Raw genomic sequence first — 27,885 nt, forward strand, 5'->3', positions numbered from 1 at the left:
AAAATAAGTTTGCACAGAAATAATCCATCATGTCTTCTGTTTGTGTTCAATGACAGTTTCATTTACAAGCCTGCTGTCCCGAGAAATGACATTAAGGTTCATAAAAGCTCTTTGGTTCAGATCAGTGGGAGATACTGGTTTCACTCAAATGTCAGTGGTGGAAAGTAACTAAATACATTTACTTAAATACAGTTTGAGGTACTTGTACTTTACTTGAGTATTTCCATGTGATGCTACTTTCTACATTTCAGAGGGAAATATTGTACTTTCTACTCCACTACATTTATTTGACAGCTTTAGTTACTTTTCAGATGAAGATTTGACACAATGGATAATATAACAAGCTTTTAAAATACAACACATTGTTAAAGATGAAACCAGTGGTTTCCAACCTTTTGTCTTTTGACGTCTTACAAAAAGCAGTGTGTAGTCGGGGTCACATTTCACATGTCTATGAGTTGTTAACAGCTCCACCAAATAGTGATTTTTCCCTCTAAACTTCTCACATGCTTTCATTTCAATAAATGTTCAAATGATCCAATATTTCAGCAAAAATCAAAGATTAGAGAAAAAGTCCAAAAACTGAAAACAGATTTGTGTATCAGAACTTTGTTTTTTCTTCTTTCCTCTCCCATTAATCATCTCACCACCCCTCAGATTTATCTGCTGACCCTTTGGAGGGGCCCGACCCCTAGGTTGGGAACCACTGGACTAAACTAGCTAACTGTATATAAAGTAGTGTAAACTAGCTCCACCTCCAGCAGCTACAACAGTAACATGCTGCTCTAACACTGATGCTTCACTATTAATAATCTAATGATGTCATATATAATAATATATCAGTCAGAGGGACCAAACCACTACTTTTACTGCAATACTTTAACTACATCAAGCTCATAATACTTATGTACTTTTACTGCAATACTTTAACTACATCAAGCTCATAATACTTATGTACTTTTACTGCAATACTTTAATTACATCAAGCTCATAATACTTATGTACTTTTACTGCAATACTTTAATTACATCAAGCTCATAATACTTATGTACTTTTACTGCAATACTTTAACTACATCAAGCTCATAATACTTATGTACTTTTACTGCAATACTTTAACTACATCAAGCTCATAATACTTATGTACTTTTACTTGTAATGGAGTATTTTTAAATTGCTGTATTGGTACTTTTACTGCAGTAAAGGGTCTGAGTACTTCTTCCATCACTGCTTAAATGTTAATAAATTTGTTCTTTATGAACATCATGTTTTTCTAACCTGAACTAAGCTGTCTGTTTGTGCTGCTGTTACCAGCAGAAGGTGGAGATACTGTGTGTAAGTGCAGTAAATCTACTTGATCTGTTAATATGAGTAACTTTAATTACTGATCACGTCATCATGAACTCTATCAGCAGCTGTCAATAATCACATGTTCTGTTTCTCAGTCTGAATCCAACTTACTGACTTCACTCTTTAGTTTCCCTCCACCGAGTCCAGAATAAGGAGTACACACCTGTGTTTGCAGGCGGGTAGAACTGACTGACGGCCATTTTGGTTGCTTGTTCCACCAGAGTAGCAGGAGAGAAGAGAGGAGTTTCCTCCCTGGACCTCCTCAGCTCCTGGAGCTCCTGCTCGCGTCTCAGAGCCTCCTCGATCTCCTTCTCGATGAAGTCTGGAGCTCCTTGTCCTCTGGACTGCAGGCCGGTGGACTCCAGGTTCTCCCTCCAGGACCGAGGCGAGGTCAGGGTCGAGTCCCGCTGAGACGAGGAAGAGGAGTGGGACGAGGAGGAAGTCGTTCGCTCCCGGACCTCTGAGTCCATGAAGGAGGAGGGAGCTGCGGTCATGTGACTGATGTACAGCCCCGTGTCCTCGAGGTGTCGGTGAGGACAGCAAGGAGACGGTCTGTCTTCTGTTCTCCTGTCCTCGTCCTGCAGGTCGAACTCTGTCTTCATGTCTGCCGGCTGCTGTGGAGGATCTTTGTGGCCTCCGTCCTGCTGCTGTGGGTCGTCCTTCCTCTGCGTGTCCCTCTGGATGATGAAGCTGACCCGGTTCTTCTCTCTGACACTGCCAGACGGCGGCGGCGGCTGCAGACTTTTGGTTCTGATCTGGATCATCTCTACGCGGTCATTGTTGAACTTCAGGCCTCGCGAGCGTCGCAGGTTCTCCTCCCGTTCCTGAACTAACCGGATCTCCCTTTCAATCGGGGTCTCGTATTTGTCCCCGCTCTCTTGCTGAGTGATGTCACTGAAAACGCCCTTGTTGCTGGCGTAACCGCCGTTCATCTCCTCCAGGTTCAGGTCGTCCAAGATGCTCAGACTGTTGTCAGTCTGGCACACTGTCACCCTCCTCTCTGTGAAGGTCTCACCTTCATCAGATTGTTTAAACATCATCGTGTCTTCTCCAAGATCCACCCGGTCGTCTGTCTGCACCCCGTCGTCTGTCTCCACCCGGTCGTCTGTCTCCACCCGGTCGTCTGTCTCCACCCAGTCTTCTATCTTCACCCGGTCGTCTGTCTCCACCCGGTCGTCTGTCTGCACCCGGTCGTCTGTCTCCACCCGGTCTTCTGTCTTCACCCGGTTGTCTGTCACCACCCGGTCTTCTGTCACCACCCGGTCTTCTGTCTCCACCCGGTCGTCTGTCTGCACCCGGTCGTCTGTCTCCACCCGGTCTTCTGTCTTCACCCGGTTGTCTGTCACCACCCGGTCGTCTGTCTCCACCCAGTCTTCTATCTTCACCCGGTCGTCTGTCTCCACCCGGTCGTCTGTCTGCACCCGGTCGTCTGTCTCCACCCGGTCTTCTGTCTTCACCCGGTTGTCTGTCTCTGGCCGCCTCCACGAGGACACATCAGCATCCGGCTGCAGAGATGAGTTCAGGTGTGTTTTTGAGGACCTCAGAGGGATGGGGGCTTTCAATCGCTCCTGCTCCATCTTCAGGAACTGCTGCCGGGCAGCGCTGAAGTTGATCTGCTCCTTGTCGACGATGCCTTGCTCAGTGGGGCGAGGGGGTTCTGGTTTGATGGTGACAGGACTGAAGCTCAAACTGAAACCTTCCATCAGCTTGTTCGGCGATCTGCTCAGGTCCAGATCCTGCAGCGCACTCAGCCGCTCCACGAGCTTCAGGTTCTTCTTTGGGGCCTGGCTGCGGATGATGTCCTGCCGAAGCTGCTGCTCCTCTTTGTCCCCAACTGCCTCTATGTGGTTGTTTGGGTCCAGTTTGTACTCCAAGTCACTGCTGTCAGAGAACAGGCTCCCTGGTTTCTTGCTGCTGCTGTAGGTCTGCAGTTTGAAGCCTTGATCCTCCTTCAGTGTCGCCAGCTGAACCGCTCTCTGAGGCGACACCATCCACGCCTCGTTCAGCTCCGCCTCCGGACTCGTTGGGTCCTCAACGAAGGAGTAGAACCCGCAGTGAGATCCTGTGCTGCTGCTGGGACTGCTGGGGCCGCTGGGGCTGCTGGGATGCCACTCGTCGCTGGTGCTCCCTCCGTCCTGTGACACAGCAACATGCCGGGCCTGGACCACCACGTCCCCCGACTCGTCAGCCTGCTGTGAGGAGACCTGCACCGAGGAAAAGCTGCGAGAGACGGAGACGCTGTCAAAGCTGAAGACCGAATCATCGTCTCGGGCTGGGCCGGCGATTGAGCGCAGGTCAGACGGCTGCAGCAGGGGGGACAGAGGCTTCAGCACCCACCTCCTTGGGGTGCTGTCCATAACTGCAGGGGGTGCTGTGGAGCCGGCGGGGGGCGCTGTGGAACCTGCAGGGGGCACTGTAGAGCTGGCGGGGGGCGCTGTGGAACCTGCAGGGGGCACTGTGGAACCTGCAGGGGGCACTGTGGAACCTGCAGGGGGCACTGTGGAGCCGGCGGGGGGCGCTGTGGAACCTGCAGGGGGTGCTGTGGAGCCAGTGGGGGGAGCAGTGGAGCCGGCGGGGGGCGCTGTGGAACCTGCAGGAGGAGGCTTCGATGGAGGAAGGTGGTGAACAGAACTTGATGTTTGGAAACTCTGTAGAGTCAGAACATCCTGCCGGCCAGCCGAGAGTCTCTGCAACAATAGAGAGGATGTCACTATGGAGGCAGAGAGGAGGTTACTATGGAGACAAGAGGGGTTGTTACTATGGAGGCAGAGAGGACGTTACTATGGAGACAAGAGAGGTTGTTACTATGGATACAGAGAGGACATTACTACAGAGAGAGCAGAGATCATGTTACTATGGATACAAGAGAGAATAGGTTGGTTACTATGGAGACTGAACTTTGCCTTCAGGTATTTTATGATTTGCAGGAAATGTAAAGAATGTCAATAAACTTTATTGGCGCTGATTGATCACTGATAACAGAGTTTACAGCGTCGCCTGTAAAGCCAGGGTGTTGCCAGGGCATGTTACCATGGCAACCACCATGTCACAGGTGAGTCTGACTTACGCAGTGTATACACTGAGAGTTTACAGACTGTGTAACTCTCTGGCAGCAGCTTCTCACATGTGAATATTTGTTAGTTTCCAGTTTTTCATGATAGTAAACTCACATCTTTGTGTTTGTGATAAAACGAGTCTGAATATGTTCAATTGGGCCTCAGAGAATAATGATCAATACTTTATACACTGATCAATAAGTGGATTACTAAAGACAACAATGACTGTCCTCCGATGATGGAACAATAGGAGCTGTTCCTCAGTTTGATAAAACACAACTTTACTACTAAAGAGCTCAATAGAAACTAAAACTATTAAAGTCTTCAAACAGAGTCCCTCTTCAGGACCAGGACCAGGACCAGCAGGAGGAGGATGGAGGACCTGTCAGAGTCAGACTGATTCAGCAGATTATGTCTATGACTCAGGGTCCCTGGGGGCCTGGGGGTCTGGGGGTCTGGGGAGCGTAGGGGTCTGGGGCCCCTGGGCAGGTGCCTGTTTAGCCCATTTGGTGAACCAGACTTGCTGCTGAGAAACATGTAAAACTGTTCAGGCTGCAGAAAACAGAGCAGGTTCGAGTCTTCAGGGATTCAGGTGGAATAAAACCTGCTTTATACTGTATATAAATGTTTGTGTCGCAGGTATAAAATACGACAGGTGAGCACTGATCAAACCGCTCCGGAGGAAGACCAGGTCCACTAATCTGAAGATCGGCAGTTTGATTCCCAGTTTTTCCAGTCAACATGTCAAAGTGTCCTTCGACAAGATACTGAACCCCAAACTGCTCTGATGACTGTGACATCAGTGTGTGAATGTATGTGAATGTGTGTGAATGTGCGTGAATGTGTGTGAATGTGTGTGTGAATGTGTGTGAATGTGTGTGAATGTGCGTGAATGTGTGTGAATGTGTGTGTGAATGTGTGTGTGTGTGTGTGTGTGTGAATGTGTGTGAATGTGTGTGAATGTGCGTGAATGTGCGTGTGAATGTGTGTGAATGTGTGTGTGTGTGTGTGAATGTGTGTGAATGTGTGTGAATGTGCGTGAATGTGTGTGAATGTGTGTGTGAATGTGTGTGAATGTGTGTGTGTGAATGTGTGTAAATTTGTGTGAATGTGTGTGTGAATGTGTGTGTGTGAATGTGTGTGAATGTGTGTGAATGTGTGTGTGAATGTGTGTAAATTTGTGTGAATGTGTGTGTGAATGTGTGTGAATGTGTGTGAATGTGTGTGAATGTGTGTGTGAATGTGTGTGAATGTGTGTGCGTGAATGTGTGTGTGAATGTGTGTGAATGTGTGTGAATGTGTGTGTGAATGTGTGTGAATGTGTGTGAATGTGTGTGCGTGAATGTGTGTGAATGTGTGTGAATGTGTGTGAATGTGCGTGAATGTGTGTGAATGTGCGTGAATGTGTGTGTGAATGTGTGTGAATGTGCGTGAATGTGTGTGTGAATGTGTGTGAATGTGTGTGAATGTGTGTGTGAATGTGTGTGTGAATGTGTGTGTGTGAATGTGTGTGTGAATGTGTGTGTGATCTAGTAGTAGATAGTAGTCAGATCCTTTACTGCAGTAAAAGTACCAATACAACAATATAAAAATACTCAATTACAAGTAAAAGTACATAAGTATTATGAGCTTGATGTAGTTAAAGTATTGCAGTAAAAGTACATAAGTATTATGAGCTTGATGTAGTTAAAGTATTGCAGTAAAAGTACATAAGTATTATGAGCTTGATGTAGTTAAAGTATTGCAGTAAAAGTACATAAGTATTATGAGCTTGATGTAGTTAAAGTATTGCAGTAAAAGTAGTGGTTTGGTCCCTCTGACTGATATATTATTATATATGACATCATTAGATTATTAATAGTGAAGCATCAGTGTTAGAGCAGCATGTTACTGTTGTAGCTGCTGGAGGTGGAGCTAGTTTACACTACTTTATATACAGTTAGCTAGTTTAGTCCAGTGGTTCCCAACCTAGGGGTCGGGCCCCTCCAAAGGGTCACCTCTGGTATAAATATTGGTTCCTACAAACCAAACACCCAAATCAACATCTGTGTTCTGAAGCTTCACATCGAACAACAAAAAATTCTTCCTCCAGTTTTCACCTTCACTCTGTTTCTGATCCCTTTAGCTTGAATGTGTGTGTCTGTGATAAGAAACTCCTCCTGCAGTTTGACTGCTGCTGTCAGCTGATAACACTCATCTGCTGTATGACACAAACGCAGAAACACGCAGTGAACTTCAGCTCAGAACGCACCAATAACACGAGTAACAGACAGACAGGAGGTCAGAGGTCAGAGGTCGCCGTGTGGATCAACATGAACCTTGAGGATGATGTGAACACTGACGACAACACATGAAACACTGAATTAAGCTCAAACTAACCAGCTGATCCACAGTCAGTCTGTCTGTGTTTGTCTGTTTTTGACTCTCTTTATATTTTTATGGGAGTTTTGTTTTGTCATAAAGTTGTTCTGATGTTTGTTTGATTCATTTTGCCTGAACTGATCAATAAAAAAACAATCAATAATCATTTTTTAAAAAGTCAGATTATAAGAGACAGAAGTCGTCCTGTCCTGTCTCTACCGACACATTCACACGTCTCCCAGCTGATTTCACCCTCAGTCATATTAAACATGATGTTTGTTATTAAAGTTATTTTTGTTATTAAAGTTATTTTTGTTATTTAGTGGTTTTCTTACCTGAGATCAGTTTCCTGTCAGCAGCAGACAAAAATAAAAACCGACTGATGTGACAAAGTTCAACTTCTATCGTCCTATCAGAGACTCCTCCCACTGCACACAAGCCCCGCCCACCTTCACACACACACACACACACACACACACACACACACACACACACACACCCTCACACACACACACACACACTCACACACACACACACACACACACACACACACACACACACACACACACACACTCACTCACACACACACACACACACACACACACACACACAGGTATGTACGTCACTGATTAACACACTTCTTGACTTTAACTTAAATCTTAAAACAAAGTCTGAAACTTTAAAAAGATTAAATATGTCTTTCTGTCCTCAGAGTCCAAACTGAGCTGCTTTTGTTCTTGTTTGTAGTTTTTGTCTAAATGTGACCAAAGGTCAAATGTACAGAGTCTCAGGAGGGACAAAAAGTCACCAACTGCAGTTCTGATGAGTCAACAAAATAACTAAAATAACTAACTCAACAAAAGAAAAGTTGTCAACACGAAGCCAAACAGTTACAGTATTTCTGGAGCTTTCAGCCACATCTCATGGCCTTCATGAGCAAATGAAGTTGCTCAGTTGTCATGGAGATGATCACGTTGTTATCACATGACCTACAGTATGTACAGTGAGTATAATTAAACTGCACAGGTGACTGAGATAATAACTGAGCAAGTCCAACTAGTGATGAAGGCCACAACATGTGGATGAAAGCTCTGGTTACAGAATAAGTGGACCCTTGAAATGAGAATGTGTTAAGAGATTATGAGAATTATTACTGAATATATGAGCTGATATCACACAATAACGTAAATTAATTGTTGGAAAAGTCAAAAGTTTCTGAAACTGACAAACGATCAAAACAGAATCATAAACTGAGAAACAAATTCAATTTGACAAAAAATATATTTGTGGTACTTAAATACAGCTTTGAGGTACTTGTACTTTACTTGAGTATTTCCATGTGATGCTACTTTCTACATTTCAGAGGGAAATATTGTACTTTCTACTCCACTACATTTATTTGACAGCTTTAGTTACTTTTCAGATGCAGATTTGACACAATGGATAATATAACAAGCTTTTAAAATACAACACATTGTTAAAGATGAAACCAGTGGTTTCCAACCTTTTTGGCTTTTGACGTCTTACAAAAAGCAGTGTGTAGTCGGGGTCACATTTCACATGTCTATGAGTTGTTAACAGCTCCACCAAATAGTGATTTTTCCCTCTAAACTTCTCACATGCTTTCATTTCAATAAATGTTCAAATGATCCAATATTTCAGCAAAAATCAAAGATTAGAGAAAAAGTCCAAAAACTGAAAACAGATTTGTGTATCAGAACTTTGTTTTTTCTTCTTTCCTCTCCCATTAATCATCTCACCACCCCTCAGATTTATCTGCTGACCCTTTGGAGGGGCCCGACCCCTAGGTTGGGAACCACTGGACTAAACTAGCTAACTGTATATAAAGTAGTGTAAACTAGCTCCACCTCCAGCAGCTACAACAGTAACATGCTGCTCTAACACTGATGCTTCACTATTAATAATCTAATGATGTCATATATAATAATATATCAGTCAGAGGGACCAAACCACTACTTTTACTGCAATACTTTAACTACATCAAGCTCATAATACTTATGTACTTTTACTGCAATACTTTAACTACATCAAGCTCATAATACTTATGTACTTTTACTGCAATACTTTAACTACATCAAGCTCATAATACTTATGTACTTTTACTGCAATACTTTAACTACATCAAGCTCATAATACTTATGTACTTTTACTGCAATACTTTAACTACATCAAGCTCATAATACTGATGTACTTTTACTGCAATACTTTAACTACATCAAGCTCATAATACTTATGTACTTTTACTGCAGGAGGATTTTTCATGCAGGACTTTTACTGAATAATTGAACCTTAAATTTCAGCCAATCAGAGAGGAGTATTGTTGACTGTTCTTCTTGCATTATGTTGTCTGTAATCATTTGTTTCTTCATCCTCTCAGCTCCTCTTCCTCTCTGTGTGTGAATGACTTCATTCTGTATCTCATGAGATTAACGATGTTCATCTGTAATATTTTCCTTCAAACATGTTAACATGCGTGTGGTTTGTACTCTGCTGCTCACTGACTCTGAACACACGTCGTCTCACCTTGGAGTCCTGATCCAGACTGTGACAGAGAACCTGCCAGGGAGCCGTGTACCTGAACATCCTGGTCTGACTGGTTCCTACTGGTTCTGGTCTGGATAATGATGAAGGATGAGGATGATAATGTCAGTCAGACCCCACAGCCAGCAGGAACCAATCACCATCAACCCTGAGCCAGACAGACAGACAGACAGACAGACAGACAGACAGACAGACAGATGACAGACAGACAGACAGACAGACAGACAGACAGACAGACAGACAGATGACAGACAGACAGACAGACAGACAGACAGATGACAGACAGACAGTCACACAGACAGACAGTCAGACAGACAGACAGACAGACAGACAGTCAGACAGTCAGACAGACAGATGACAGACAGGCAGACAGTTCAGTGATGTTTGTTCTTTTACATCTTCCTGTTAATTCTCTTCAGATTAAAGGACCCAAACATACATTTTAATGAGAAAACAAAACATTTAAATAATCTGAACACTGAAATAATAAAATAATCTTTTTAGCCGCTGATTATGATGCTTTATTTAGTGTAAGTGTCATCTGTTTACCAGAGACAGAGCTTCATCATCATCATCATCATCATCATCATCATCATCATCATCATCATCAGTACAGGCTGCAGTCAGAGACAAACATCTGTTTGATTTGCATGATGTTTTAGACTCAGATTGACTCAACTGAACAACAAAAACAATATTTCATGCTGCAGATACTTTACTCAAGTGCAAAATTTGGATTTAATTGAATTTTTTATTGCAGCTTCTTCATCTTATCGTATTTTAAATGATTGTATTGTAAGTATGAGCATTATATTATATAATATTGTCTCATCTCGTCTTGTCTCATCTCGTATCATTTCATATCATATTGTATCATATTGTATCATATTGTATTATATTGTAGAGTTTCGTTTCATACCGTTTAGTTCCTAAACTGATCAGCTGATCAGCTGACGGTGATGGTGATGATGTCACACAGGTAAGAACACACAGAAACAGACAGAATATGGACTCACCTGCAGGTTCACCAGCTGATGGAGGACTGATCACACAGGCTGAGAGTTTGTGTGTGTGTTACTGTGTGTGTGTGTGTGTGTGTGTGTGTGTGTGTGTTATTGTGTGTGTGTGTGTGTGTGTGTGTGTGTGTGTGTGTGTGTGTGTGTGTGTGTGTGTGTGTTGCTGAGCAGTAGAATTTGTCAGGAATGCTGCTGACCAACAGAAACATACACACAATGACTGACCACGCCCACCTAACACACACACACACACACACACACACACACACACACACACAGTCATGTTTCCATCACTTCAGAGGACATTACATTGACTTACATTTATTTCATGAAGACTTATCCTAACCTTAACCATGACCACCACATGTCTAAACCTAACCCTAACCTTAACATAACCCTAAACTAACCTTAACATAACCCTAAACTAACCTTAACATAACCCTAAACTAACCTTAACTTTAAACCAAGTCTTCAACCTAAATGTAATGATTTATCTTCAGGGGACTTGCTTTCTGTCCCCATAAGGGAGGAGAGTCCCCACAACATGACTGTGTAAACAGATTTATGTCCCCACAACGTGAGGAATACCTGGACCACACACACACACACACACACACACACACACACACACACACACACACAGTCTGGCTGCTGAGTTTTTCTCTCAGTTGATCACATGACTTTAGTCTTTGTGTTTATTTTAAGTTCAGTAAGAAGTTTCTATAATTTAATGTAAATAATATAATGGATGTAAATAAAACGTTTCCTTCCTGTGCAGCAGGACGACTTGACGTGTTGTTCATGTTGTTTCCTGCAGGAGGCGCCACGCCTCAGTCAACAGGTTACCATGACAACAGGAGGTGACTGCTGTACATCCCACTGCTTCTGTTTTTTTTAATCTCACACAAAGAAACGTGATTCATGACCATAAATGAAAGTAGTCATCATGTTTTGTTTTTTCCTTTTGTCGGTTTGAACTCTGCAGGCTGCCGTAGTTCAGGACGTTAAAGTCCAGCAGCTGATATATGGAGCCATTTAGTTTCCATCTGAACAGAAGTTGTTCTCTCTGTTTTAAAGGCAGACACATAAATAAAACAGCATGGAGCGTCTGACCCTGCTGAGAGACAAGCCCCGCCCACAGAGACGGAGTGGGCGTGGCTAACTGTGGTATCCAGGGGAACAGGAGATAAATCCTTCCCTTCCTCCAAACTAGAGATTGACTGAATCAGGCTGCACCGTTAAAAGTTAAGAAATGTCTTATCTAGTAAACACTTTAGTAACGTGTAAATCTGTTGCTAGGAAACATCTGCAGCGCTGTGGATTCAAACACAATCTACAGGAAGTCGTTGTTGCATCACCAGCTGTAACATAACCTGCCTGATGATATTTTATATTGTAGGTATGACTAGTCAGTAAAGTTATTTGATCCTTATTTGGTATAATGTTTTATTGAGATGTTTGTTTTTTAATTCACTTTAAATTGCTCCTAGTTTACAACATTATAATTTTGTTAAGTACCCACTCATTATCTCCGGGTTCATACATAGTTCTTAATTTGGAAAAAAATTGGCAAAAAAATGACAGAAATGAGTAGTTTTCAGTGTTTAGTTTTGTGTGTCAAACAACATATTAGCATTTTAGTTGTTGTTTTTTTTTAGATTATTGCCTAAAAGTAGCTGCTGTGTAACTGTTAATTCTGTTAATTTCTTTGATTGGAAATGTGCTAAATATAGAGTTAAAAACACAACCTAATATGTGAATATGTAGTTTGACACACAAAACTACACACTGAAACCTGTCAGTTCAAGAATTGTTAAGAGTCGACTTTATTAAGAATGTTTTTCAATTAACAAATACTTAAGAACCAAAATAAAATGAGTGGGCATTTACCAGCTAAACCAACTCTCTCTGTAAAATGTCCTAAAAGATAACTGCTAAATACCTGCAAATTACTTATTAACATTAAGGGACCTGTAAAATAAAGCATCATTGAAATCTATGCAATCATATGACATTTTGTCTCCACGCAGCCTTTTTCTCATAACACTTTATCTTGACTTATCATGAAATTACAGCTTCATTCATAAAATATTCAGTAAGTTTTTTTCCCCATAATATTATGACTTTTTTTCTGGTTAAGACGCATGCCATATAACCACAACATCCATGGTTTGCTATAGTTGTCTCTATAGCAACAACCACTGAGGGTCATAGCAACTGTAGTTGTACCGTAAAACAGCATGCTCATATAACACAAACCATATCAGAGTCTATAGGCTGATATTTATTACTGAATATATGAAGTTTACAAGCTGAAGAGTCTGAGGAGATCCACAGGGCTCCAGTCTGGGTCCTTCATTATTTCTAATAGGACAGTTTCTGTCTGTCTGTCTTTAACATTAAATCCGTCTGTCTGTCCGGTGTTAGCTGAGTGTTGATTGGTTGCATGCAGGCGGAGGAGGAGATTTTGTTTTGAGCCGCATCCTGAAGGCAAGTTAAAGGAATCGTTTGACATTTTTGGGAAATATTCTTCTCTTTACTACTTTCTTTCTTGCTGAGAGTCAGATGTTCAGATTGAAACCTCTCTCACTGTAATGTAATGTCTGTAATGTCTGTACAGTAAATATAAAGCTACAGCCAAAAGCCTGTTAGCCTAGCTTAGCATAAAGTGGGAGCAGGGGAAACTGCTAGCCTGGCTCTCTTCAAAGGTAACAAAATCCAAATAAATACTGGACATAAATCGTGCAAAATCGTCCAAAATGGATGTAAATTGCGGGGACTGACACTGTGAACATTCATGCTCCACAGAGGATGAACCTTTATGCTTTTAACAATCCAATGACCTTTCCTTCAGCGCCACAGTTAGGACAAAACTTACATTTCATACATGACAGAAACTGAAATCTAACGTGCAGATTAGCATGAAATCAGCTGAGGATGAACTCGCCATCATTAGGACAAAATATCCACCTTGACACACGATGTCTCAGACGTCTGATCTCTTAATGATGTCATTTCAGTGGGCGGGGCTTGTGTCTGTTTCGGGTTGCAGCTGTTTCAGTTGGCCGTCTTTGTGGTGGCGTCCGCAGGGCGACTGTCAGCAGATCAGTTCAGATCTGTTGATGGAAGACATGAAGCCATTTAAACCCGATGTGTGTCCGTCTCTGAGGACATATCAGAGTGTCTCACAGCTTCATGTCTGATCAGTCACTTAAAAACTACAGAAATCTGACAAACCTGAACTGAGACACTCGAGCTGTTCGTGATGGAGAAAAGAAATTGTACTCACAACTGCCTACTGTCCTGCTTCTACTGTGTTTATGATTTACACTTTATTTTACAAAGACTGGACACAAACACTCCAATGTAATGATGGTTTATGTCTTTATAAGCTGCTAATATGTCGTATGTCGAGACCGTTCTGCTGAGAAGAAGTTGACAAAAACATAATTTATATCAGCTTTAACCAGTTTGAAACTATAAAGGATCCAGAATAGAACCCTGAGGAACCCCACAACTAATTATTGACATTATCAGTGACGTGATCATGTTGTTCTGTGTCTGCTGGATGTGGAAGTCGGCAGCTGTTAGCTAACACAGCTACTTTATAAGATGATAATATGTCAGATGTTGTGGACAAACATCAGTTACTGCAGGTCTGAGAAATAAAGAGAACAGATAGTTTGAGCAGAGTATAGAGCAACCCTCCAACCTTTTTGTCTTTTGACGTCTTACAAAAAGCAGTGTGTAGTCGGGGTCACATTTCACATGTCTATGAGTTGTTAACAGCTCCACCAAATAGTGATTTTTCCCTCTAAACTTCTCACATGCTTTCATTTCAATAAATGTTCAAATGATCCAATATTTCAGCAAAAATCAAAGATTAGAGAAAAAGTCCAAAAACTGAAAACAGATTTGTGTATCAGAACTTTGTTTTTTCTTCTTTCCTCTCCCATTAATCATCTCACCACCCCTCAGATTTATCTGCTGACTCAGTGGCGCCTAAAACATTTCCTCCAACTCCATAACTCTACTGCAGCACATTTTGATGGATTGTTGCTGAATCACAAACAATATGGTCACTCCCAGCACAGAGAGCAGAACAGTCAGGGAGGAATAAATTAATGAGCTGTATTGGATTTTTAATGGACTCTGGTCAGAATAATTCACTCACACTCTGTCTGTGTGAGTCCTGCTTTTAGCGAGCAGCTCTGTGGATGATCATGTTTGTCTGTTGGTGAAATATCTCAACAACTATCAGATGTATTGACATGAAATTAGTTTCATTTATTCATGTTCCCATCAGGATGAATTATTAATTTGATCCTCTGACTTTTCATCTAAGAAATACACTCAGAATAACATTTAGTTTACCAAGAGTCTTCTTTGACCTCTTAATGAAACAAACATTATAGAATTGTCATAGTTTGAAGTATCTTCTTTGATTTGAGGCAGTTATTTATCACGTTTCAAATGTTGAACCAATTTTGACAGAATTTCCAGAAAATCATCAAAGTAAAATGTAGTGTAGTCTTGTTTCCATCCACTCCTGTTGTGTGAATATTAGCAGATAAACAGCAGGTGGCGCTAATTCTCAAGTCGTACCATTAAACTGTTGCAGATGACGTCATTAAAAGAGCGACAGTCTAAAGCTCAAACGATGGAAAACATGATGGAAATATGACATTTCTGTTTGTCTCATGTATTGATTTGAGGAAGGTTAGTCTCCTCATCATCGCTCCACACAGATCTGATGTTTGTTTCCAAGATTTCTACGTTTCCACTTTTTTCCACTTTGATTTCTTTTTGTTTGTTTTGTTTTTTTATGCAGAAATTGAAAATCAGAATAAATCAGGTGGATGGAAATGCACGCAGTGTGTATTGATTGGTATTTTGTCTGTAGCTGTATCGTGTTGTTGATCTGTACAAAAGGCAAAAAAATAGATTTTTAGGTTGACAAAGGTTTTTAATTCTTACTGCTTTACTGTTTTGTTCTCTGGAACTTTTACAGGATTTCTGACACTTTCACAAGAAACTTACTTTCTGGCAGTCCCTTGTTTATGCATAAAGTCATCGTGGTTCAGGATCCACAGCCTTTATATTACAATTTTGGTCTCATGTATGTGTGCAGCTGATTGGTTAGAGGGCATTAATGAAATGAAAACAGTCTGATAATCGGTCAGCTGACTGTCAGGAAGGAAAAACATCTTTGGTTTTATAAAAGAAAAAAGTCAAAATGATTAATAAGATCTGGCGTGTTTGAAGCTGCAGGTGGAGGAAACAGAAAGTGAGGTCATGTGATGTGATGGAGGATGATGGAGGTAATGACGTCACTGAGTTCTTCTGTTCATCACTGAGTCGACTCGTCTGTCATGTCACTTTTATTTTTTTCTTTTATAAAACCCCCAAAAAAGCTGAAAGAATCTGCAGAAACAAAATCTGCAGCCGCAGAATCTGCACAAACTTACAAAACCAAATAAATACAACTCTAAAATCAATTCACTGCTTTATATTAGAGCTTATAAAGAGAGAGATGAGGTTAAAGGTTACAAATCTGCATGGCTAATGCTAATGCTAGTCAGATGCTCATCACAACACGGCTGGAAACATGAGGGATACAAAAATTAAAAAGGCTTCAAGAAAATAGAAAAAGTAAAGAAAGATTTATAAAACATGAGAATGAAGAAACAGGAAGTGATGTCATGTTGTTAGAGGCGGGGCTGTAGGCAGTGGGTGGAGTTTAGTTCCTGTAGTTTTTTGTCCTGGAGCATCTCTGTCCTTTTATGTGATTAGATTTAGCAGCAGCGCCCCCTGCAGGCTCACATGATGCTGCAGCACTTACACGGCTGCTTCTCCTTCTTTATCTGCACCACTCCTCCCTCCGCCTCCCTCGTCTCCCCGTTGCTCGCTGCAGCCGTCTCTGGAGGTTTGGAGGCTGGGGGGGCTGCGGAGGCTGGGGGCAGGGCTGTTGAGGTGGGGGGCGGGGCTGTGGAGACTGGGGGCGGGGTTGTGGAGTTGGGGGACGGGGTTGCTGTCTGTGCAGCCTCCTCCTTCCCTCCTTCTGGTGAGGTTTTCCCGTTGGTGTCCTCGATGAGCACCAGCTCGGCCTTCACCGTCCCCCGCAGCCCCAGCACCTTCTTGGTCTCGTCCTCGTCCTCCACGCTCTGGTATCCCATGAACACCATGGTGACTGGCTTCTCCTCGCTGGCCTCGGCCACACCCAGCTCGCTCTCCGGTTTGGCCTCCAACCCGGTGATCTCTGTCGCCACCTGCTGTGGCTCTGGCCCCGCCTCCTCCTGCACCTCCGCGGTTGGGAGCGAGGTCACCGTGGCGATGGTCTGTGACATCATCGAAGCCTCGTCAGCTTTGTGGATGAGCTCCTCGACCTCGGAGGAGCTGAGCAGGACGGCGTCTTCACCGTTCATCTCATGGACCACTGAGAGACAGAGAGACAGAACCAGGATCAGATACCCGATCAGGACTCACTGCTGTCTCAGCTGACAGAAGTGGACCAATACAAACCAGCTGGAGGTCTGAAAATACCACGAGGACACTACAGTCACAGACCTGAGCAATATGAGGAAAGTATCTGATAAGAATTTCTCTGGCTGATATTGAGATTTATATTTAACTCAAAAATCAAACTCCAGGTCTTTATCCAGATTCTATGTTCTGTATTTTTCTTATTTTCCTTTAATCTCATGTACAGACTCAAACCAACAATGTGTTAGTCCGTCTCTCAACACTTCAGCGTATCTCAGCTACAAGCTTATTAGTTCCTACTGAAGATCTTTAAAAACTCTTAACAAATATAAAGTTTCATATTGAAACTAGACCTGCAGGCAGGTTTATCAGAGTCCAAACACCCGACATGACTCAAAACCAAAAGCTCATTAATCCAGCTGAAGCATTTTTCATGTTGTGACTTTTCATATAAATTAGCTCCATTCTTGCTTGTTTAAGTGTTGTATATAAAGTTTAGGTGGGTGTTCCTACTGAAGACATAAATCTTTATAAACAGCTCACAGATATATATATATATATATAGTCACTGTAGTTTTTAACAAACAAACAAACAGGAGGAAATGGTGCATTTCATTTGTTGGGGACTATTTTCAGTGGTGGATGAAAATAAAAATCAAGATAAAATGAAAAGAAAATAACAATAACAATTAAAATCATAATAAAAAAAACACAAAACGTAGGTAAAATAGTGAAGAAAAGAAATGAAAGAAAGTGCCATCTCTGATTAGACAATAGAGAGGTTAACTTGTGGATGACACCACAGTGACAGAGGGTAGATAGTCTCTAGCACATTATACAATGATCTTATTATAATACTATGATGATACATAGCACAATACTAATAATAATAATAGTTTAACATTATTAAACTGGAACTTACTAATTTCTATGACTGTGGGAGGATCAGAGTTCCATATGGACCAGGGTCTGTACATAACTGGTTTCTTCACTGCGTTAGATTTAGGCATAGGCACTGTATAACATTCAATTACCACCTGCCTGGTAGAATAGTTGTGTCCATAACTATTGTAATGAAGTAATTTGTAGAAACAATTAGGTTTTCTGCTGACAGACATGTTCCTAAAAATAAACTGAAACTAGCTAGCAATCTTTGTTCTACCTTAAGTCATAATACGCATTTATGCAAATGTTTGTGAGCTTTATTTTGGGTTACTTGTAGTTTTCTCAAGTCCTTTTTTGTTGCACCTGATCACACAGCAGGACAATAGTCAAGATGGGAGAGAACCAGTGCCTGGATAACCTGGACCACAGAGGTTGATGTTAAGAACTCAGCACACCTCCTCATTATCTTGGTTATGTTGTCTATGTGAGTTGACCATGATAGATGACTGTCCAATGTGACACCAAGCAGTTTTGTTTCTTTCACCTGTTCAGTTTTTTATTCCTTTCAGTGGTAGGTTGAGCTTTGGGTTTGACTGTAACATATATTGTGAACCTAATACAACACACTTTGTCTCTTTCTGTTATTTATGACCTAGTCTGATACTAGTTGTAAGTCTTTGTTCAGAGCTATAGACAAGTCCTCCACAGTAATAGCTAACATGTACAATGTTGTGTCATCAGCATACATGGACACCTTGGCCCTGTCCAGGACTAATGGCAAGTCATATGTGAAGACTGTGAACATTAGCAGCCTAAGGCACCTTGTGATATTCTAGATTGTACATGTTTAGTACCAGATAGGCCACCATTAAAAAACTATCTGTGTTCTATTGGATAAATAAGTCTTTTACCAGGTCACTGCAGAGGAAGAGAAGCTGTAGGCTGTAAGTTTCTCTGGTAGTAATCAATGATCAATAATATCAAAGGCTGCACTAAAGTCTAGTAAAACTGGCCCCACAAGTTTCTTGTTGTTAATATCCATTAGACAGTCATCCACTATCTGTGCATATTGAATACCCATCCATGTAAGCATGTTAAAAGTCTGTATTCAGTAAAATAGCTCTTTATTTGATTAAAGATGATTTTTGCTAGAACCTACAGAATGCTTACAGGGCAACTGTTTGCAACTGGAAGATTGTTTTTTGCATTTGTAGGTAATGGGATGATCTTGGCCTCCTTCCAAACCTGTGGACACCCCCGAGAGTATACTCTGATTAAATATATGAGTAATAGGACTGGCCACCAGATGTGCTGAAATTTTCAGTAATCTACCGTCCAGGTCATCAAAGCCTGATTGCTTCTCATTGTTGACAGATATTAAAAGCTCTTCAACCGTTACAGCTTCAGTTGTACTAAACTCAAACCCACAGATTTTATCCTTCATGATTCGGTCCAATATGTAAGAAACATATTGCACATCATCAAAACACACATCTTTCCTTAATCTGTTAATTTTACAAGTGAAAAAATTATTAAAATACTGAGATACGGCTCCGGGTATCATCGGATTATTCGTAATTCATTTGTGATTCAAAACCTAAAAAACAGTGAATCTGATATTTGTTTCAAAACAAAAAACAAAAAAATGTTTTTGGTGTCAGAATCAAATAACGAAAAACCAATCTAACCCAGCCCGTTTTTTGGTTTTTGCCGATTCGTTTTATCGTTGTTCCTTTTTGGATTGAATATCGAGCAGGTCTGTGGACATTCATCTAATTCGTTTTTGCGTTTGAAACCAAAAATGGAAGTCACATGGGTTTTTTCCTTTTTTCATTTTAAACCAAAAATGAAAAATGAAGTCACGTGATCTATTCCTTTTTTAGTTTCCCAACAAAAATCCAGAAAACCAAATTCAACAGACCGGGCAATTTTGTTTTAGAAATCAAGTATTTTTGTCAGTTTTGTACGATAGCGGAAGCGGCTACATTAGCCTACCCATGATCCTCAGCGACCGTTGCTATGGTGAAGACACCAGCTACTATATTTAGATCAGTACACTCAATAGGAACCGATATAGCTTTTGAGCACAGATCAGCTGTATTAATGAAAATACGGTCAATACATGTAGAAGAGGAGTTCCCAGTTTTGTTAGTATGGATTCTGATTGGATGGTTGACTAGCTGTGACAGATTACACGCCAATGACGCTGTGGCTCATTGGCGTGTAATCTGTCTACAGCATGGAGGAATAAGATATATCAGGTTTTGGATACACACAGAATACTTGTTAGTAGATCAGTTCATTGTTGGTCTGGATCCAAACATGAGATTGAACATGTGTTTCTTTAACTGGCTTTGAAACAACATTTAGACCATTATGGAGCTGAACTTTATAAAAAATATAACCAAACAGTTAAATGTCTTTTTTCTTTGATAGTAAAAACTGTCTCACTGTCGGGTTGTGAGGCGAAATTCTGACTTTTAACCTCAGTGTTGCTATAGTTACAGTCTGAAGGAACAGATCTGTAAAGACCTTCAGCTGGAGACAAAGACATCTGTTTCCTCCTCCTTCAGGTCTGATCTGAACTCTGATGAAGTCTGTGCGTTACCTGACTGTCAGCTGAGTTTGTTTATGTTTTTATGTCTTATCATTTGACCCTGAAGCTTCACACTCAGAAACAGGAAGGAAGAGGAAGATGTGAGGAAGATGAGGAGTCGTGCTGCTGAGTGAAGTTTTACTTTAAGAGAAGTTCTCTGCAGGTTAATCTGAAAATCATTACTAGTAAAAGTAACAATACTATTACTGCTACACTACTTACTACTAATAGTATTAATAATTATTGTACTATGCTTAGTGATGTGAATTTTATAACATTGTTTGTAGACATGAAGCTCTCTTCAACAGAGAGTTATGATTGGTCCACTCATTCAGTAAGACAACAATTAGAAAAGGAGAAGACGATGAATGAGGATGATTTCAGAGTAAATCTAAATTATCTGTAAGTGAATAACACCATAATATTTATAATATTAATTATAAAACATTCCTCCTGCAGCAGGTAACTTCTCGTAAAGCCGGCTCTGATTTTATTTTACTTTTCACCTTTCCGCTCGTCCTCGTAAACTTTGACCCCCTGGTGAGAGAGGTCGACAGGAAGTTTGGTGTGACTGGACAGAACTCTGGTTTCCCCCGTCAGTCTGTCCCGCTCTACTTTAATCTCCACCGAGTACATCGCTGGGGGGGGTTAGAGGGGTCACACAGGGTCAACACACACACACACACATACACTGAACATGAGCTAATGTTAGTTATTTTATTCCTGCAGACAACAGTTACTACACACTTACTGAACAGCAGACAGTATTAAAGTGACGCCGTCCTGCATTTTGTAAATATGAACAAAGACTGAATCAGCTGTTCACATATGAAATATTTTTGTACAATCTGGCATTTTATCATCTTCCATATTATCTCACTAACTGCAACCCAGCCTCTGTCTTTAATGACCTTTTATTGTTTTATCCACATATGATAGCAGCCTTTTATTGTTTTGTTTTGTTTGGTTTATTTGCTTCTTTTTTGTTTCTTTCTTCCTCTCATCTGTTTTTTTATTGATTTTTTATTTGACTTTGTCCTGCTGCTCTGACTTTATTTGCATGTAAAGAACTTTGAGCTGTAATCTTTGCATGAAATGTGCTATACAAATAAAGTTATCATTATTATTATTTTAATTAGACAGTTTATATTGACCTGAAAGTTCAGAAACTCTCTTTATTTTACCAGAGCTGCAACGATTAGTCGATTAAAATTAGCTGATCAACAGAAAATTAATCACCAACAATCTTGATAATTGATATTGATAATGGTTTTAGTCATTTTTACAAAAGAATTGCTTTGTTCCTTATTTTCTATTGGTGACATGTTCAGTTAAAATTCATGCAGACAAACAGCAGCATAAATATTATAAACCAGGTTGTTGCATTTAGGTCAAGAGAGCAGGTCTGTAAATGAAGAGGATTCAGTAACGACGATTACTGAAACATGCCTGCATAGAAAGTTTGGTCCAAAGATTGTAAAGTTAAATTTAATATGTTGAGTTGTTCCTCCATTGTGTTTCAGTGAAGATGACGTTTGGTCCTTTTGTTTGATGTATTTCATTTTTAAAAAGTGCGACTGAATCGATGCCAAAGTTTTTAACTGAGCTGTAAATAGCTACACCTGAGGAAGCCGAGGAGGGAGAAGGATTTTATTTAAAAAATGGATCATATGAGATGTTTTCTATCATATTTTTATATGGGATGCAGCAACAAACTGACAGACAGCCATACAGACAGACAGACAGGTGTTAGAGACAGACAGGTGGTTAAACGTTACACATAAAGACACCTGAACTCTTCCTCCACCTGTCTACACACTGTGACCTCTGACCTTCTTACTGTTGGTGATCTGCAGGTCTCTGATTGGATGAGTAGCTGACCTGATGCAGACTTTACAGTTAATGATCAGTGTGGGGGATCCAAGCAGGTAGTTCCAGGTCTGAAAAGTGAAGCCAGTGTGGAAGTGCCTTAAACCTGCATCCTGTCTAACAGCCAGCAGGGGGCGACTCCACTGGCTGCAAAAAGAAGTCTGATTATATACAAGTCTATGAGAAAATGATCCTACTTCTCACTTGATTTATTACCTCAGTGAACACTTTCCTAATGAGTTTATGATCTCAATCGCTAGTGTCAAGTCTTCTTCAATACAGCATGATCATTTTGTAAATTATGGTCCCATTTAATTTAGCTTTAGGGCATGGCTATGTTGTGATTGACAAGTCGCTACCATGGCGACAACGTTGGACAGGTACCGTATACACAGCATAACCCCAGATTTAACCCCAGTATAGACGTAGCCGTCGTTATTTCAGTTCATGAAAGTTAATTGTAACATTTTGGTCAACTAAAAAAGTCTTGTTCAGCATTTGGTTGTGATAAAAGAGTCAGATGTTTAGTTTTTCCGGTAATAACATTTTGTTTAAATGGTCTTAAGCCTGTTTTTCGCTAGCAAAAATTTGCATTAGTGTTAGCATTATCGCAGTTAACCATAGACTGTAAATGCACCATGCTAACTAAGCTAACAGCTAGCATTAGGGTTAGTTCTCATCACTTCTGGCTCCAAAAATCCAAGATGGAGAAGGACAAAATGATAAACTCGAGGCTTCAAAATGCGAGTCCACAAACTAATGGGTGACATCACGGTGGCCTTGTCCACTGTATTTCTACAGTCTATGGGGAAGATCTTTAATCATGTCTCCTGTATGATGTGTATATAGTTAAAGAACGATCACGCTGTCGCCTGTTTCTTCTTCTCTGACTCACCTCTCTTCATCTCCTCTGTCGCCTCTGTTGGTTTGTTCAATCGAGGGCTTTTCTGAACCTTGACCTCTGCAAGGGCTCATGGGAAAAAAGGAGGCAGGCACAAAGACAGAGCAGAGTAAAGACTGAAGCTCTGATTGTGAGGTCATCAGATCACATGACTGATTCCTCTGCGGTCCAGTCAGACTCACTGCAATCTGATTAATTTAATGTGACGGTTATCTGATAACTGTAAACTGATTACTGTAATCATTAATCTGATAATCTAAATACTGTAATCTGATTACTGTTATGTGACTACTGATATCTGATAACATTAATCTGATTAATGTAATCTACAATCTAATAATCTAGTTAATGTAATCTGATTACTGTAATGTACCTACAGATATCTGATAACATTAAACTAATTACTGTAATCTGATTATTGTAAAGTGATTTCAATAATGTAACTACTATAATGTGACCACTGTTATCTGAAGAATATAAAGTGATTACTATAAATTGACTAATGTAATCTGATTACTGTGATGTGACTAGTGCAATCTTGTTTTATTGTAACTGAACTAAAGTAAACTCATCGCTGTAATCTAATTAAAGTAATCAGAAAGTAATTCTACAATATGTTTGTCTGTAATCTGAGTACTTTAGTTTGAGTACTGTAATCTGTAATCTAACTGGACTGCCTCATGTAATTTGATTATTGTATCCTCAGTGGTTTACTGTGATTTATGTAGTCTGATTACTGTCATATTAATACTGTAATCTGTGTGTAATGTGATTATTATTATTCAAATTACAGTGATGTGACCACTATAATCTGATTACTGTGATCTGGTTCATATATAGTAATCTGACATGTGTAGTCTGATTACTGCAATTACACTAATGTAATGGGACTAATGTAATCTGATTACTATAATCTGACTACTATAATCTGATTACTGTAATCTGAGTGGTGCAATGTAATTTATGTAATCTGACTAAAGTGGTTTTACTACTGTAAAACGATTACTGTAATCTGATTACAGCTACAGAATAAAGTAGAACCCAGCAGAGTCTCACCTTGAACTACCTGACCAGTCGCTGCAGCTCTGTCCTGCTGACTGCTGCTGTGACCTTTGACCTCTACAGCTGATCAGAGAGACACAGTGAGAGGGAAGAGGAGATGTGTTGATGACAAACAATAAAACAAAGAGACAGAAGAAGAAATGTACCTTTAACTGATCCTGATGTCACCTGGAGACAAAACGACAGACAGGAACATTAAAATTCAACAGGAAACAGAGAAACTGACACCTGAAAATAAATCCAAAACACAGTAAACACCTGTCTACCAGTTTAAAGTGCTGCCAGCGCCCCCTACAGGCTCATTATAGCCACAATATGAACAAACTACGTCCTGATGATTTAGCTTCTGGTAATACTTCTACTGACTACTGATTACTGATGAATGTAATATGACTATTGTAATCTAACGACTTTATTGTGACTAATGTAATCTGTCTATTGTTATCTGGCTACTTTAATCTGACTACTGTAATCTGATTGATTTAATTTGACTAATGTAATCTGATTACTGTAATCAGATTACAGCTACAGGACACAGTAACGAGCAGAAAAAGACTGTGTGTGTGTTTTACACTCACTGTGGTGTGTTTGATGGTCTGAGACACGCCTCCAGACTCCAGACTGACCAGCTCCTGCTCCAACCTGCAACACACACACACACACACACACACACACACACACACACACACACACTTCCATGTAATTAAATGGCTCAATTTAATGCAGTTTTTCTATTTTTTTTTCAAACCTTTATTTAAGGATGGTCAATATATGACAAACACTCCGTACATCACTTGAGCAACTTATTATCTTCACAAAAAACAAATCATAGGACTTCAATATTACTATTAAAATAAAATACATATAAACAGTGATGAAGGTACACAGTTAAACCATCAGTCCACTACCCTTGAGGTACTCTGGTAAAGGGCTCCACATTCTCACAAATATTCTTGTCGTGTTGTCTCGTTGTTGTTCTTGTTGTTGTTTAGAGAACTTTAACCTTTGTAAGTAAAACACATTCAGCAACTCTCTTATACACATATCATATGTTGGTGCTTCGTCTGAATTCCACACAAGTAGAATAAGTTTTCTTGCTACAACCAAATGAAATGGCCTGAGTTTCATTCTTGGTGGTTGCCATTGGTAGGGCACTCATGGCTACTAGTGTGTTAGGTTCCCAATTCTTCTCAAAGGCTTTAGAGAAACATTCAAATACACTCTTCACAGTTTGTTTTGAATTGTATTGGATTGTGCCCAGTTAATTGAATATTTACGCACACTTTCAAGGCTTTCCTCTCAGTCTCATTATCTATCTCATCATCCAACTTGGTCCCCCGTTTCTGTTAATAATATTCAATGTAATATTTTAGATTTTGGATGAAGCCAGATTAGATTCATCAGAATAAACCAGATCAGACCTGTTGATGGTGTCCTCCAGGCTCCTGGTCTTGGCCTCATCCTGCTCCAGTTGTCTCTTCACCTCGTCCTGTTCAGGTCCAGCAGACGGCGCTCCGTCCAGCAGCCAGCGCTCCCTCAGAGCCTTCGACTGAACACAGACAGGAAATACAATCAGACTATCTGTTGCTCAAAAGGTTTCAATGTTTCCTCTGAAAAATGAACACAGAGTTACTTTAAATAAAACAACAGCCCGCACAGACAGAAGGAAGCAGAGGTAGTCATGGTAACGAAGCCTGGATGGCCTGATCCATGGAGCAGAGGTGATACAACACTCTGATGCTGAAATATGGAAGTGGTGGATCTGCTGTTCGTAGAACATGTGATGTAACCTGTTGATGTACGTTGCTGTTCAGATTCAGAGCTGCAGCAGCCGAATGCTGAACTGTTTAAAACCTGCATCAGGTCATTTTTTGTCCACTTGATGGCAGCAGAGACACGCTGGAAACAGAACATCTGATATATTAACAGCTTATAAAGTGGCTAACATGTTAGTTTTATTTTGTTATAAAGTTATTAGGACTCTCCTGCGTTGTGATTAATGGTTCTATGTACAGATAGTGTGCAATAAATATTTTAAAGTAAAAACTATCATCAAGATATTTTAAAAACTCATACTTCCATTGTTGCATACAGAACTTGTCTCATGTTAAACACGAGCAGCAAGAGTCCAGGTGCCAGGCGGTAGGGGCAGTATGGGGATGTGACAGGGTCAGGGGTCAGAGGGCACGTCAGCAGCAACAACAATGGCGGAAATTTTTGAAGACAAGTTAATAGACCTAATCTGTAATTACCCGCCACACCATTAACGACGCAGCTGGTTGTCTATGTGAATGTTAAATGGTTAAATAGCCAGTTTATCTCCAGCCTCACTGAATATCTGACATCTCACTCCTTCTCCCCTCAGAGGAGCAGAATGGAAACAAGCTTCTAGCTTCACTGTGTTTTTATCCTCAATCATTTAATTGTAAGTCAGGACCAAGTGACTGCAGTCAGGTATGTGCTTTTATTGTTGTCAAATAAATCTATCTATCAATCTACCTATCTATCTATCTATCTATCTATCTCTCTATCTCTCTATCTATTTAGTCGTCATCTGTAGTTGGTTTTGTGTTTGTGTTCAGAACTTCACATGAAACCACAGCACGGCGTGTCAGTGTATGAATGTGTCATGTGATCAGACGTGAACAGCTGTCTGTTAAAAATACCGTCAGTTATTTAATAGCAGCGGCTCAGAGTCTGAGAGCGAAAGGAGTCACCGCGTTTCTGTCGTTCCTGTCGTTCAGAGCGGCTGATCTGAGGTCAGCTGCAGATATTTTTACTCTGCAGCTGTTCACAGTCTGCAGCTCGTAGCGCTCGGAGTCACCGCACCTCTGGATCAACACCGTACGACCATCTGTACTCTGAACGATACTGCACCTCTCCACTAACAGCAAGACAAACATCTTCACTGAGAGGTTATGAGTTTGTAATAATATAAACCGACATGAGGAGGATTAAACGCAGCTGCAGCACTTAAACTTCATGTTGAAGTGTCAAAAAGCAGAAAAAAGTGAAGTGAAGCATCCGTCCGCCTCACCTTCAGGTGTTGCAGCGTTCGCCGGTCGTCCTCCAGCTGACGCTTCTTGTTCTCAACCTCCGTCTGCCACTTCCGCTTCTCCTGAGGCATGATGGGAAAGAGAGTGAGACACACGACAACAGTCACGACTGACACTTCAGCTGCTTTCAGCGCTGCGACTTAAACTTCAACAGACACAAATAATAAACACTACAAGACACGTTTACCTGTTTACACCTGCAGCTCTGAGCGAACACAACAGTTTCCCTCAGAATATTTCACTTTTATGGTTTTATGTCTGTGTTTGTGTCTGTGTTTGTGTTTGTGTGTGTTTGTGTGTGTTTGTGTGTGTTTGTGTGTGTTTGTGTGTGTGTGTGTTTGTGTGTGTTTGTTTTAACTGGACTTCATGCAACAGTGATGGAAGAACTACTCTGATATTTTACTTCAGTAAAAGTACTCTGGTATAATATATAAGTTATATATATAAGTTAATATCCTTTAGCATTAAAAATTTTACTTCAGTAAAGTTTTAACTTCAAAATAAACTTTAAGTACCAAGAGACCCCACGTTAAAATCACAGACTGTAAAAAATATGGACGTAGCCACCATGACGTCACCCGTTGGTCTCTGAAAAGCGGTTTTGAAGCTCAAAGTGGGCGACTCCAACTGTCGCCATCTTGGCAGCGCCTGATTCCGCCTGACTCCCGGCTGATCCAAAATGGGCAAAG

At 40.7% G+C, this 27,885-nt stretch overlaps 2 protein-coding genes across 8 annotated transcripts in view; both read right to left on the bottom strand.

The window, feature by feature from the left end:
- Positions 1-10,411, bottom strand: part of LOC121900645 (mitotic spindle positioning) — a 12,770-nt gene extending 2,359 nt beyond the window's left edge. The window contains exons 1-4 of one of the 2 annotated variants that reach the window (XM_042417098.1): positions 10,345-10,411; positions 9,311-9,476; positions 2,789-4,036; positions 1,513-2,608 (exon numbers count right to left, since the gene is read on the bottom strand). In XM_042417098.1, the coding sequence (XP_042273032.1) occupies positions 1,513-2,608; positions 2,789-4,036; positions 9,311-9,370 (2,404 nt within the window). In that variant the 5' untranslated portion in view covers positions 9,371-9,476; positions 10,345-10,411. Of the gene's footprint in view, positions 1-1,512; positions 4,037-9,310; positions 9,477-10,344 lie in introns of both variants that reach the window. The other variant, XM_042417097.1, reaches the window with a different exon arrangement.
- Positions 10,412-15,258: 4,847 nt separating this feature from the next.
- Positions 15,259-27,885, bottom strand: part of palm1a (paralemmin 1a) — a 28,400-nt gene continuing 15,773 nt past the window's right edge. The window contains exons 3-10 of one of the 6 annotated variants that reach the window (XM_042417911.1): positions 27,178-27,258; positions 25,562-25,689; positions 24,719-24,782; positions 24,287-24,308; positions 24,135-24,203; positions 23,073-23,138; positions 20,815-20,946; positions 15,260-16,780 (exon numbers count right to left, since the gene is read on the bottom strand). In XM_042417911.1, the coding sequence (XP_042273845.1) occupies positions 16,164-16,780; positions 20,815-20,946; positions 23,073-23,138; positions 24,135-24,203; positions 24,287-24,308; positions 24,719-24,782; positions 25,562-25,689; positions 27,178-27,258 (1,179 nt within the window). In that variant the 3' untranslated portion in view covers positions 15,260-16,163. Of the gene's footprint in view, positions 16,781-20,814; positions 20,947-23,072; positions 23,148-24,134; positions 24,204-24,286; positions 24,309-24,718; positions 24,783-25,561; positions 25,690-27,177; positions 27,259-27,885 lie in introns of all 6 variants that reach the window. The other 5 variants (XM_042417910.1, XM_042417913.1, XM_042417912.1 and 2 more) reach the window with 5 other exon arrangements.

Source organism: Thunnus maccoyii, chromosome 7 (assembly GCF_910596095.1).
Source record: "Thunnus maccoyii chromosome 7, fThuMac1.1, whole genome shotgun sequence".
In the NCBI taxonomy this organism is placed as follows: Eukaryota; Metazoa; Chordata; class Actinopteri; order Scombriformes; family Scombridae; genus Thunnus; species Thunnus maccoyii.